At 50.6% G+C, this 14,100-nt stretch overlaps 1 protein-coding gene across 6 annotated transcripts in view; it reads left to right on the top strand.

Moving 5' to 3' along the window:
- Positions 1–14,100, top strand: part of DTNB (dystrobrevin beta) — a 131,743-nt gene that overhangs the window by 2,360 nt on the left and 115,283 nt on the right. For 5 of the 6 annotated variants that reach the window (XM_072926207.1, XM_072926206.1, XM_072926205.1 and 2 more), the window contains exons 3-5: positions 9,193–9,260; positions 10,699–10,779; positions 13,440–13,653. In XM_072926207.1, coding sequence (XP_072782308.1) covers positions 9,194–9,260; positions 10,699–10,779; positions 13,440–13,653 — 362 coding nt within the window. In that variant the 5' untranslated portion in view covers position 9,193. Of the gene's footprint in view, positions 1–9,192; positions 9,261–10,698; positions 10,780–10,816; positions 10,917–13,439; positions 13,654–14,100 lie in introns of those variants that run through there. The other variant, XM_072926208.1, reaches the window with a different exon arrangement.

Genomic DNA, 14,100 nt, shown 5'->3' with positions numbered 1-14,100 from the left:
TATTCTCAGCTGGACTGCTCTTTAAACCAGGGTGGATGTTCTGACTCAGGAACCCTTTAAACCAGGGTGGGTGTGTTCAGCTGTGTGTTGTGGGAGCTGTGACAGTTTTTGAAGAGGGAAGGAACCACATCTGGAAGATTAAAGCCAGCCTTGGGCCTGGCTTGGTGCCTGAGCCTCCCTGAGCTCCACACTCAGCCTGCCTGCGTGGGCTGCTCTGGGGCAGCTTTAGGGAGCCTAAAGAGGGATTCAGATAAGGTAATTCAGGTGATAAGATTGGAATTCATAATATTTTTATTAAGTTAATTGTTTTCCCCTTGGTTCCAGGTAGAAGAAACCATGAATTTGTCATCTCTGGTTTAGCGTTTAAACAGATTTCTATTGTTAAACTGTACCTAAATTTAAATAGTTTTATGGGCCTTTCCCAGTCCTGTGGGCTTTAGGGACTGAACTATTTTAACTTCTCAGCTGTGCTTAAATAATACAGATTTATTTTAAAAAAACTTATGTAATGAAGAGTTTTAGGCAGCCCAGATCTGGAAGAAGCAGTTGGAGACCTCAACATTCCACAGCAGATAGTACATTATATTTGGCCGGGTGGAAACAAATAGAATTATGACAGCAGGTGCCAACTCATCGCTAAATTTTAAGAGGATGTCTAAAGGATGTGCTGTGGTTAACACTTAAAATCTTAGTAACTTAAGTAGCTGCTGACTGACTGCAAGGTGAGGTATTTTTCAGTCTTTGGCAGTAAAACTTTTAACTTTATTTAGGTCAAAGGTTGGACTCGGTGGTCTTGGGTGAACGAGAGCCTCAGTGATTCTGTGATTTAAGAGGTGGGGGGCAAAGGGGTGTCCTGGCATAAAGCCAACAGGGAGGGAGCTGAGGCCCTAACTTAATTTTTTATTTATTTATTTATTAAAACAGAAAGTGACGAAACTAAGGGATAAAACCCCTTAGTTTTACAGAAGGCAATGGCAAATGTCATCAGCTGGACTTTTACTTCAGGCTTATGTTGTTCTTGTGGAAGGAAGCCCCTTTGTGAGCGCAGTTGGAGCAGTGAGGAGCAGTTTGGGGTGTTGTGTGTGTCTGGCAGCTCAGACAAAATTAAAGTTATCAGGCCTGTGTAGGTGTTCAGTTCCCATTGCCTGGGGCAGTGGCAGAGAGACTTTTAAATGCAGATTAATGGTTCTGTACTCCTGTACCCTTTCAGTAATATCTAACACTTCACAAACCTAGAATTATTTTAGTTTAGACCTGTGAAGGTGGTGAGGAAGATTTCACACCCTAAGTTAATGTAGGAGGTGAAATTAATGAATTAAAACTGAGCAAGCTGTTTTAATCCTGAAGTCAGTTGTGATGGAGGAAAGCAGTTCCTGTTTCCAGGTGTTCATCACTGGAATTTCCCTCCTCCCCAGGTGTGCCAGGGAGCTCTGGGGGAGCCCTGAGCTGCCAGGTGTGTGGGACCTGCTCCTGCTCCATCTCCCATCGGGAAAAAGGGCAGGAATGCAGCTCAGAGCCCTTCCCAATAATGATTGCATTCAGAGGCAGCTGCAGCTTCTCTCTGTGCTCTGCAAGCAGTGCTGGGGCCTGTGGGGTGAGATGGAGAGGGGAGCTTTGCCAGCTTCCCTTGGAAGCACGGAGTGCTCAGAAATCCCTTTCACAAAAAACTCTTCCCTTCCTGAGAGGGTGGGGTAAGCTCTTAATTAGACTATTTCCAACTTCTTACTGCTCAAAAATCCTGCTGCAATATTTCATTTCTCTTACCAACAGGAGCACTGCTTTATTTCAAGGAAACAATTTCAGCTGCAGGATTTGCTCTTGTTTGCAGGCTCCTGGTAAATCCCATAGCAGACATTAATTTCAACAGGCAGGTTGTAAAAAGCCATTTCTACTCCTCAGGCTGTGGGGCAGTGAAGGAAGATGAGCGTTTGGGTCTGGTTTGGGTGCTGTGGCACTGAGTGTGCTGCCAGCTCTGCGCCCTGGCTGTGTGAGCTGGAGAACAGACCTGCCTGTGCCAAATCTGTGCTGAGACACTCAGTGCTGGCTGCAGGGCTGCTGGGGCCAGGCTGAGTGCTTCCCTGGGGAGTGGAAATGGATCCAGGGGGCTGTGAGCTTCAAACAATGCCTTGGCAGCAGGGCTGGCACCTCAGTGCCACTGCCACCTCACCCTTCTTAGCCTGACCTGCAAGTTCCTCAGGGATCTTCTCTCTGTTCTGGGCTCTCAGCTGACACTGGAGCTCAGTGCTGAACACTTACTGACACTCAGCTGGAGCTTTGGGAGTTCCAAACCACCTGAGGTTCTGTGACTTGATGTGAAGTCACAGAAACTCAGGTGCTTTGGAACTTCCCTGGATTTGAGTTTGTTCTGTTTTGTCTGGAGGGAACCTGGTTAAAAGTTTTGGAAGGCTTTCAAAGAAACCTCTGATTAAATATTGTGACTTATTCCATCTTTGTTGAACTTGAATGCAGTTCAATCTTTATCAGTTTCTGACCAGGTGAGGTTGTTGGGCTCACCCTGGGGCGTAGAGCAGGGGATTTTTTCTGAAATCACAGAATGATTTCAGTTGTGAGTCCAGCCTGTGAGTGATCCCCACCTTGTCCCCAGCCCAGAGCTCTGAGTGCCACATCCAGGAATTCCCTGGACACCTCCAGGGATGGGCACTCCAACCCTCCCTGGGCAGTGCCAAGGCCTGAGCACCCTTTCCAGGCAGAAATTCCTGCTGCTGCCCACCCTGAGCCTGCCCTGGCCCAGCCTGAGCCCATTTCCCCGTGTCCTGTCCCTGTTCCCTGGAGCAGAGCCCGACCCCCCCTGGCTGTCCCCTCCTGTCAGGAGCTGTGCAGAGCCACAAGGTCCCCCCTGAGCCTCCTTTTCTCCAGGCTGAGCCCCTTCCCAGCTCCCCCAGCCCCTCCTGGGGCTCTGTTCCCTTCCCTGGACACGCTCCAGCCCCTCCTGGGGCTCCGTTCCCTCCCCAGCTCCATTCCCTTCCCATCCTGGTGTGTTCCACGGGCTTGCTGTGACCCCAGTGCAGGACCCAGCTCTTGGCCTGGCTGTCCCGTGGATCCTGGCTGTCCTGGTCCCTCTGCAGAGCTCCCTGCCCCAGCAGATCCACATCCCACCCCCCTGGGGCTGTCCCTGGGCTGAGCCAGGCTGGTGCCCTCCGTCCCCGTGCCCAGCTGGATGTGCCTCCGTGCCCAGGTTTTTCCAGCCAGGATGTCCCTGTCCATCAGTGATTTTCCACCCCAGTAACTGAAGGCGCTGAGGGCTCTGTGGGGCTGTGCTGCCACAAGCTGTGTCCTGCCTGAACAAAGCAGATGGCTTCTTGTGCCTTGGAAAAAGCTCTCAGTCCCAGCAGGAATGGCAGGCTTTAGCATTCAACACGCTACTGAGTTGCCTGTTCATTTTTAATGAAGCTTCCTGCATTTTTTGGGCAGGTTTTTGCAGAATCTTCCAGAGCAGCTTTGGATCCACTGGATTTATGCAGGAAAAAAAAAGGAGCCATTGACTTGTTTAGAATTTCACTGCAGAGCTGTAATCATGGGAAGTTACAGTTCCTTTTCTGGCTCCTAGCCACGTGGGTTTTTCCTTACACCCTCAGAGGCTGGAGTCAGTTTGGGTTTGCAGAGATCTTGCACAATCATCTGAGTCCAGCACACGTGAAAACATCAGTGAGAGATCCAAACTTTTGGCTTTTGGGGCAGCTGCTGCTGGAAGGTGCATGGTGGTTCCCAGAGATGCTCCTGTACTTGCTGGAGACGCAGAAATAACATTTTAGGGTACTTTTCATACTTTTGTGCACAGTTGCTTTTTCTTCAGTTACTTATCTTATAATTGATGGGAACAGAGTTCAAAATGTTAAAGGTAAATGAGAAGAACTGTCAGAAGTGTTTAAAATGTGCTTTAAAAGATGTTGTCAGTCTACTTGAATGGAAGGTTTGTCTTTTTTTGGGGTCAGATGTGGCCCCCTGAAATCACTTTGAGTTCACTCCTCTTCCTGGGAAAAGGCACAGGGAAACAAACAAAGGAGTATTTCAGATTTATTACGTTTGACTGCTGAGGAAAGGGATTGGGAATATGAACCAGGAGAACAAAGAAATGAGTAAGATCATCAGATATTTTGGATAGACAGAGGGAGAGGAGGGGATAAAATCAGTAATTGTGGGGTCCTTTTTCAAATTAGGAAAGAAAAGGAAAAATACTTCATGTTTTTATTGAAATCTGAGATGAACAAACATAAGCACCTTTATATCATAAGTAAATTTAATTTTATACTTTAACAAATAATTTATGACAGTTCAGAAATTATTTTAGATGGGTTCAATCAAATGTCAGACGAGCTCAGAAGCCCAAAGCAAGGAAGGGGCAAAGCAGATGGACACCAGTAAGTTTTTCTGCCAGCACAGGTATGCCGCCCATTTTTATTCAATGTCTTCATCCCAGCTATGTTATTTTTTAACGTTATATTTTTAAGAGTGAATGCACTGACAAGGGAGGAAAGCTTTTCCTTGAACCAGCAGGAATAGTTGTTCCTTCTGATCAGAAAAACAGCAGAAAGTCACTGAACCTCCTTCCCTGTGTCAAGCTCAGATCAGCCCATGCCCCAAACTGGCTTTTGGATTTATTTTAATTACAACTTATTTCTGACCATAAATAGGTATGGGCACAATTTTATCTTCATGCAGCAACTGCAATTTAATCAGTGACATCAAATATTATTTCTGCTAATGACATGCAATGCCAAGAATGTGAACCAAGTCAGATTTAATAACTGTAAATGAACTTTTCTTTCTGTGTTCGTGCTTTGGCCAATGAGGCTGTGGCTCAGTGCAAAGCAATGTTTGGAAGTGGTTCTCAAACCCTAAAGGTCAGAATCTCCTTTGGAGTGTTCCTTAAAGGTGGAAGTACAGAATGAAACAAAATTAACTTGGAACAAAACAACTGCAAACCCAAACTACAGCTCCCTGAAAGGCGGCTGTGCTCAGCTGGGGTTGGGCTCTTTCTCCAGGAACTGACAGACCCAGAGGTCACAGCCTCAAGCTGTGGAATTCCAAGGGGAATTTAGGCTGGATATTAGGGAAAAGTTCTTTCCAGAAAGGTGATAAAGTTCTGGGATGGCTGCCCAGGGAGGTGGTGGAGTCCCCATCGCTGGGTGTGTTTAACAAAGCCTGGATGTGGCACTGGGTGCCAGGGGTGAGTTGAGGGGTTGGGGCTGGGTTGGACTCGATGGTTGTGGAGGTCTCTTCCAGCCTGGTGATTGTGTGTGGGATTGCGTGTGTGATTGTATGATTCTGATTGTGTGATTGTGACTCTGTGATTCTGATTCTGTGACTGTGTGTGTGTGATATTGATTGTGTGATTGTGATTCGGTGATTCTGATTGTGTGACTGTGATTCTGATTCTGTGATTGTGTGTGACTCTGATTCTGTGATTATGTGTGATTGGGTGTGTGACTGTGATTCTGTGATTTTGTGTGATTCAATGATTTTGACTGTATGATTTTGTGTGACTGGTTCTGTGAGTGTGTGTGACTGTGATTCTGATTGTGTGATTGTGACTCTGTGATTCTGATTCTGTGACTGTGTGATTCTGATTGTGTGTGATATTGATTGTGTGATTGTGATTCAGTGATTCTGATTGTGTGATTGTGTGTGACTGATTCTGATTGTGTGTGACTCTGATTCTGTGATTCTGTGTGATTGCGTGTGTGATTCTGTGATTTTGTATTATTCAATGATTTTGATTGTATGATTTTGTGTGACTGGTTCTGTAAGTGTGTGTGACTGTGTGATTCTGACTGTGTGTGATTCAGTGATTCTGACTGTGTGATCCTGTGTGACTCTGGGGTCCCGTGTGTGACTCTGGGACCCCGTGTGTGACTGATTCTGTGTGACTGATCCCCCGTGTGAGAACAAGCCCGTCTCTGGCTCAGGGTGATTTCCTGAGCACAGGGCTGCCTGTGGAGCTGTCCTTGGGCCGTTACCTACAGCTGATGAGCTCCAAGAAGAGCGAAACCTGCTAAGCAAGGTCCTGTAGTATTGGCCTGAACCTGGGAGTGCCTGCAGGGAGCCAGGGGGCACAGCCAGGGGGCACAGCCAGGGCACAGCCAGGGCTCTCAGGAGCTCCCTGCAGCCAGGGCAGTGCCAATCTCACCCCTGTGTGGGGACAGAGCTCTGACAGGGACAGCCCTGGCACACAGCAGGGGCTCTCCCTCTTCTCTCCCTGTTTGGGGAGAGAAAAAGGTGTCAAACACTGGAAACAACAAAAATGTGAGTTCATTAAAGATATTTTAGATGGTGGCTGAGTGTAGAATTTTCCACGGTAATTGGTGTGGAATTTATAAATTGGCTTTGCTGTTAACTCTGCCAGAGGCTGCTCCTGAGGCCATACAAGTGTTGTACCTGTTGAAAGGGGGGGAGGTGAAAGGATGAAGGGAAATGATAAATGCTGGAAGTTTACATCACACACTTGGCTGCAGTTTTCTAAGGTACTGCATCATTTTATGCTTTTAGTTGAACATTGCTTTTCAGTAAGGATTTCCAATAACTGGACTTCCTATCCCTGGCAGTGCCCAAGGCCGGGTTGGGCGCTGGGAGCAGCCTGGGACAGTGGGAGGTGTCCCTGCCACGGCAGGGGTGGCACTGGGTGGGCTCTGAGGTCCCTCCAACCCATCCTGGGATTCTGTATTGGCGTGGGTTCCTCTCCATGTGCCCGTGGAATGGGAGCAGCCACCTCAGCAATTCCTGCTGCCACATCATTCCAGCCCATGTTGTGTTTCCTGGAACTTTGCTCATGGATTTTGCTGCAATTTTTAAAACAGCAAGGAACCAGCAAACAAACAAACAAAACCCACCCAAAAAGTCCCCACCAAACCCCAAACCCAGCCTCCCCACCCCCTTCAAAGAACCCAACCCAACAAACCAAACCAGCTCAGGCCAAGCTGCTGTTTCCCTTCCCTGCTCTGGGAGCTGAGCACTGTAATTTGCATCCCAAACATAGTTGCAGTTCTTGTGGGTTTGGTTCATTCCTGTTTTGAAGCTGAGAAAGACTCCCCATCTTCCTTCTTCCTCATCACCGAGGGATCCTTCTGTGCCTGATGGTTCAGGGATTAGAAACAGGTTTGTCAATTATTCTCACAGAACCTCATTTCCACCACTTTTCCAAGTATCTGTCAGTAATGTGGGAGTTGGGCTCTGCTCCAGGGAACAGGGGCAGGACACGGGGAAATGGGCTCAGGCTGGGCCAGGGCAGGCTCAGGGTGGGCAGCAGCAGGAATTTCTGCCTGGAAAGGGCGCTCAGGCCTTGGCAGGGGCTGCCCAGGTGGGTTTGGTGTCCAGGGAATTCCTGGATGTGGCACTCAGAGCTCTGGGCTGGGACACGGGGGGGATTGGGCACAGCTGGACTGGATGGGCTGGGAGGGATTTTCCTACTGAAGGGCTCTGGGATGGTGGAGAGAGCAGATCCCTCGTTCAAGTCTCATTTCAGGGGCAGCTTGAAAGAGCTCAGTCCCTCCTTTTCCTTGCAGAGGGCACAGAGGGTGACACTCCTGTCCCCTGAATGGAGTTGTGTCTGTCTTGGCCGCTCTGTCCCCTTCAGCCAGGGATTGTGTGTGTGTGTGTGGCAGCGTTGGCTGCTGTGTCCAGGCACTGGCAACGACCTCTGGGGCTCCCATCGTGGCATGGGATGGGAGCTCTGCTCTGTGCCAGGCTGAGCAGGACAGCTCTGGCTGCCCCTGCATCCCTGGCAGTGCCCAAGGCCAGGCTGGACAGGACTTGGAGCAGCCTGGGACAGGGAAAAGTGTCCCTGCCATGGCAGGGGTGGCACTGGGTGGGCTCTGAGGTCCCTCCCCACCCAAACCACCCTGGGATTCCCTGGATGAGGAACCTCTGGGGAAGGAGGTGGAAGGAGGTGTCAGGTGCTTTGTGGAGAATGAGATGGGATTGGAAGCTCATGTGCCCAAAACACCCAACTTCTGCACGTCATAAAAAATACCACTGAGGCTTCTTCCTGTAAAACAAATAGAGTGAAGACACAGCAGCCTTTGGTTGTGAGTCTGTGGCTTTCCAAAGCATGGCAGTGCAATGTGGTTTTCAGAGCAGAGCCCACGTGCTTCTCTCCTTGCTGAGGTGGGCTCTGAGCTCTGGGGTTCCCCCAGGACCTCGGGCAGTGCCCAGCTGTGCCCAGGGACTGCTCCTCAGGGAGCTGTGCCAGTGCCAAGGCACGGCTGCTGCTCCTGCTGCCATCTCAGGCTGGGCTGAGCCAGCTGCCTCCTGCGGTCTGCATGCAGCTCTAGGAGAGTTGTTAGGATTTTTGTCTTTTTTTGGGGTTAGACACATAAAACCTATATTTAATGGTTTTTAAGTTGGTGAATTTGGTAATCAAGGAACAATGTAATGATTAGTTGAATTATAAATTAAATTTCACACTGTTGCTGATTTAACTTTCCTTTTTTTTTTGCTGCAGTGGACTGAAATTTGGCATCTTTTGAGACTGTGTAGTGAGATAAGCCCTGAGAGCTGCTGAATTGTCCCTGTGCCCCCTTACCTTGGGGTACAAGCTGCTCCCTGCTCCTGTCACTCTTTTAATCTGTTTTCAAAGGAAAGGGAGCCCTCTGTCACCAAACTGGTTTTATTTCAACTTAATTAGTTTGAAGTTCTTTATTTCCCTGACAAATCCCATGGGACCTCAGGTGTTGGGGCTCAAAGTGAAATTAATTTTAACAAGTTTTGTTTAAAGCCAGCATTCTCCCAAACCAAACATCCCCACCAATCCTTTTCCAAGCTAAAGGATTCTGTGGTCCTTCAGGGAAGAGGGGTCACTAACCTCTGTCAGCCAGGGAAGGGAATGGGCTGAGCTTGTTCCTGCTGAGCCCCAAAGTCTCTAAGTGCAGCATCTCCCTTTTCTGGCTCAGAACACAGAGCAATTCTTTATGGGATATTCCTGCATGTATCAGTGCAGCTCTGGGCTTTGCAAAGTGAAGCAATTCAAGTGTTGAATTAATGTTTCCTGTGCCGTGCCCTGCCTTGGAAGGTGTTAACAAGCCTGAGGTGTGTGTGTGTAATGGGATAAGGGTGAGAGGTGTCTGTCTGTGTCCTGGAATCCCCAAACAGAATCCGACTGCTCCCACTGAGGGACAGAATCTGCTGCTCTTGTAACAGAACCCTAACACAAACAGTGCTTGCCATTTTTGTCTCCAGGATGATTGAGGAGAGTGGGAAGAGGAGGAGGACCATGGCAGAGAAGAGGCAGCTGTTCATGGAAATGAGTAAGTAGGAAATCTGAAGACATGATGCCATTGCTTCTTCACTGAGAGCTTCCCTGGGACAGCTGCAGCAGATCATCCCCCTCCTGTCCCCCAGCCCCAGGCAGGGAAAATCAGCCTGCTGTTCCTGGGGGCTGCTCAGGAGGAGAGGGCCAAGGGGAGTCACAGCTCCCTGGGTTTTGGGGAGCTCCTTCCTTAGGCAATGTTCACATCTCTCATCTATGCCAGTGCCTAAGGTTTGTGGAGAGCTATTTCAATGAGTAGTGAGAGCAGTCAGAGCACCTTTGGCCTTAAAAAGAGATTAAAAAATGGCCCTGCAGTGCTGGTGTGACTCGAGGCATGGTTTGGGGGCTGATTTGTGCAGGATCCTCCTCTGGAAAAGAGGAGTTAAGAATTGGTGTTTGCATGACATCACATTATCCTGCTGTCCTGCAGGAGTCAGGGCTGAAGGGAATTCCTGGATTAGGCCAGCATGTCCTTAATTCCAGTTACAGACTGAGGGAGCTCTGACTTAAAACTACATATTTATACTGGTTTGTTTCCAGAATAGCATTGTTATGGACTCATGGAGTGGTCTGGGTGGGAAAGGGCCTTAAATCCCACCCAGTGCCACCCCTGCCATGGCAGGGACACCTCCCACTGTCCCAGGGTGTCCCAGTGTCCAGCCTGGAGAGGGGAAAGCTCTGGGGTGATCCAACTGCAGCCTCACAGCACATGGAAGAGCTGACAGGAGAGCTGGGGAGGGACTGGGGACAGGGACAGAGGGACAGGACCCAGGGAATGGCTCCCAGTGCCAGAGGGCAGGGCTGGGTGGGAGACTGGGAATTGGGAATTGTTCCCTGGCAAGGTGGGCAGGGAACATGGATGTGTCCCATTGTGCTTTCAAGGTTGTTTATTTCTTCTTACCTAAGCATTGTTGCTCTGCCCTGCTGAGCTCTGTCCAGAAAGGAGGCCATGGCATTCTGTGTGCCCTCTGGGCAGCGTTTGCCTTTTATATCAAAAGTTACATACAGACTGTTTATAACAACGCACCAATATCTGACACCTGTGTTGGACAGTGTGTCCCTATCCTAAACCAACAGAAAAGTGTCACCACCACACCAAGACATGGAGGGCAAGAAGAAGAATGAGAAGGTCAGGACACGCCCAAATTCCTCCATCTGGTACCCCCTTGAACCCCATTCTAAAAATCCCAAAATTCTACTTTTCCACTCTGTGTTAATCCAATTCCCACACTACTCAAACCCTTGTGGCTTGTAATTCCTCATACAAAATTGAGAGTTTTACACAGGCTAAAATGGAAGCCACGGGTGTTTTTGACTTCATGCCAAGGTGTCCGAGCCCCCTGCCAGGGTCTGGGGGCAGCCAGAGGGGTGTGCTGGGCTCGGGCAGTGCAGTGGCTGTTGCAGGGGAGCCCAACCCCAGCTGTGGTTTGTTGCAGGAGCCCAGAACTTCGACGTGATCCGGCTGTCCACGTACAGAACCGCCTGCAAGCTGCGCTTCGTGCAGAAGAGGTGCAACCGTGAGTGCTGCCAGCCTCCTCCTCCCCTGCTGCATGGCTGCTGCATGGCTGCTGCATGGCTGCTGCAGGGCTGCACCCTTGCAGCGCAGGGTCAGGCCCTGCCAGCTGTGTTTAACAGAGATCTAATCTAGAATTGAGTAAGGAATGAAAGAGGCAGCGAGCCTTGCCCCACATTCTGTAATTTCTTCACATTTGTTCTTCAGTGCTCAGAAAATGTCAAGTCCAAGGGTGTTTTGTGGTGTTTTGTGCCCTCAGAGCTGGGTGTTGATGGTGTTGAGCTGTGTCAGGGGCTGTTTGCTCACAGGGAAGCCCAGGGCAGCCCCAGTGAGCACAGGGACAGTCTCCATGGTCACAGGTGTCCCACATGTCCCCACAGGGACATGGTCACAGGTGTCCCACATGTCCCCACAGGGACAGGGACTGTCCCTGTGGGGACATGTGGGACACCTGTGACCATGGAGAGCTCTGGGCAGTGCAGGTTCTCCCTTCTCTGCTGTGGGCTCTGACCGTGGATGGCTCCCAGGTGAATGCCAGGTGAATGCCAGGTGAATGCCAGGTGAGCAGGATGCACTTTGTGCCCTGGCCCTGCTGAGCTGGGCACAGCAAAGAGCCGAGCAGGAAAATGTGTGGGAGGAGATCCCTAATCCCAGGGCACAGGAACTGCAGGGGGCTGAGCAGGAGGAGGAGGAGGAGGAGGAGGCCAGGAGATAAGGGCTGAGGAGGAGGAGGAGGAGGCCAGGAGAAGGGCTGAGGAGAGGAGGAGGAGGCCAGGAGAGAAGGGCAGAGGAGGAGGCCAGGAGAGAAGGGCTGAGGAGGAGGAGGAGGAGGCCAGGAGAGAAGGGCTGAGGAGGAGGAGGAGGAGGCCAGGAGAGAAGGGCTGAGGAGGAGGAGGAGGCCAGGAGAAGGGCTGAGGAGGAGGAAGAGGAGGAGGAGGCCAGGAGAAGGGCTGAGGAGAGGAGGAGGCCAGGAGAAGGGCTGAGGAGGAGGAGGAGGCCAGGAGAAGGGCTGAGGATGAGGAGGAGGAGGCCAGGAGAGAAGGGCTGAGGAGGAGGAGGAGGCCAGGAGAGAAGGGTTGAGGAGAGGAGGAGGAGGCCAGGAGGAGGGCTGAGCAGGAGGAGGAGGAGGCCAGGAGAGAAGGGCTGAGGAGGAGGAGGAGGGCTGAGGAGGAGGAGGAGGCCAGCAGGACACGTGTCCCTGCTGTGTCCCTGGGCTGTGGTGGTGCCCTACCCCAGATCCCTGTGCTGGTGGCTGCCTCAGCCCTGGACGCAGCGTTAGCTCCTGGCTGTGTTGCAGGTTGAGGGTTTCAACTCTGCTTTCCAGCACAGGGCACAAAGCAGTGCCAGCTGCAGAGCTCTGCACAGGGCACTGGGATGGGGCTGGGCAGCTCTGGGCTCTCCCTGCTCACAGGGTGGGAGAGCCTGGCCTTGGTCCTTGTGGGGGTTTTTGGGGGAAATACAAGAGCAGGTCAGTGGGAGGAAGGCACGAGCTCACACTGAGTGCAGCCCCTTCTGTGGGGCACCCAGCAGTGAGTGTTGTTACACTACAGCACAAAACAACTCACAGGAGCAGGCTAGATGTAAAAAATAAGACAAAAACCTCAAAAAAACCAAACTTTATTTTCTGACTCCACTATATGTACAATAGCAAAAGTGACAGTGGATGGGAGGGTCAAACCAACAGTCCATCAATTCTCTCCTCCCACAAAGAAGAATGCAAAACAATCATTGTTTATATGAACAGTGTGAGAAAATTCAGTAGAAATATGTAAACATCAAAAGACATAAGAAACTTTTAGAAGAACTTTAAAACTCTCAAAGGAACAGAACAATAAATGTCACCGTGTCCCAGCTCTGGGTGCTCAGCTTGGGTGGCTGCTGATCCTTAGATGTCTTCTCCACTCTCCTGCAAACCTCAAAGCTTGGAAACATTTCAGGATATTGTTTCATGTGGTTCTGCAGATCACTTGCTGTGGTTTGGAAAAGGTTTTCTGCACGTTGTTAACACCCCTTGGATACAGCAGGGAAATTTGGGGGAATGCTTTGGAGCCCCAGACCTGTGTTTATAAAACATTATGCTCTGGGTTTGGGAACTGGATCAGCTGGAAACTGTCAGAGTTTAACTGGAACATCAAGTTCCTCCTTCAGCACTCTACGAGTCAGCATGAGGGTGCTCAAAATTACTGTCAACAGTTTGTAGTGGATTTAGAGCATCATCAGATCCCAGAGTGGTTTGGGTTTGGGGAGGGCCCTTAAAGCCCATCCAGTGCCAGCCCTGCCATGGCAAGGACACCTCCCACTGCCCCAGCTGCTCCAAGTTCTGCCCAGCCTGTCCCTGGGCTCTGCCAGGGATCCTGGACAGCCCCAGCTGTGCCAGGGCCTGCCCACCCTGCCAGGGAGGGATTGTGGCTGCTGGCTGAAACCCTGCATGCTCAGGGGAGGGCTGTGCTCCTGCAGGAGCTGTTTGTGACAGAGCCAGGTGTTGAAGGGAGCAGTGAAAGCCACACCTGGGCACTGCTGTGTCCCTGGAGGAGCTCAGCCTCTCACTTTGTGCACAGAGGCTGTTCCTGCCAAAGGAGAGCCAGCTCTGTTCACAGGCAGTGCCATCTCTGGCCTTGCATGCCTTGCAGAGCAGAACTCAATGGTTTTTCCTCTGTTTTTCAGTTCACCTTGTTGATATCTGGAACATGATTGAAGCCTTCCGAGACAATGGCCTTAACACCTTGGATCACAGCACGGAGATCAACGTGTCCCGGCTGGAAACCATCATTTCATCCATCTACTACCAGCTGAACAAGCGCCTGCCCTCCACCCACCAGATCAGCGTGGAGCAGTCCATCAGCCTGCTGCTCAACTTCATGCTGGCAGCCTATGACAGGCCAGTAGTGCCCCTGTGTGCTGCCTGGGCAGGGCAGTGTGCCCAGGCTGCCCTCTGAGGGGCTCCTGGCACTGCTGGGGCTGGGCTCAGACCCTGCTGCTGCCTCCTGGGGGTTAGCAGTGCTTGAAAAGTGAATGTGTTGTGTTGAATCTTGCTCAAAAAGACCCTTTTTTAACTCAGTCTTGTCAGTTTGCAGCCCCCTCATGCTGTGACCCCATGAAGCTGATTCTCATTTCTTGCTCAGGGTTCTGTCCAGGCACCTGCTCGTGCCCAGTTTTACGTGTTTGCCTCACAGCCTCTGTCTGCAGGGTTTGCTCTGCTGATCCTGAGTAGCTGTGCCCCTCTGTGTTCTCTGAGCAGCAGTGGTTGGCATTTCTTACTTTGGCTCTTGCCTTTCTCCAAATCAGCTTTTTTATTCAGTGGGATCTGGCTTCTGCTTCTGCCCCA

This window comes from Taeniopygia guttata, chromosome 3 (assembly GCF_048771995.1).
Source record: "Taeniopygia guttata chromosome 3, bTaeGut7.mat, whole genome shotgun sequence".
NCBI classification, from domain to species: Eukaryota; Metazoa; Chordata; class Aves; order Passeriformes; family Estrildidae; genus Taeniopygia; species Taeniopygia guttata.
Note: the sequence above shows the minus strand (reverse complement) of the source record. Positions and strands in the feature narration are given on the sequence as shown.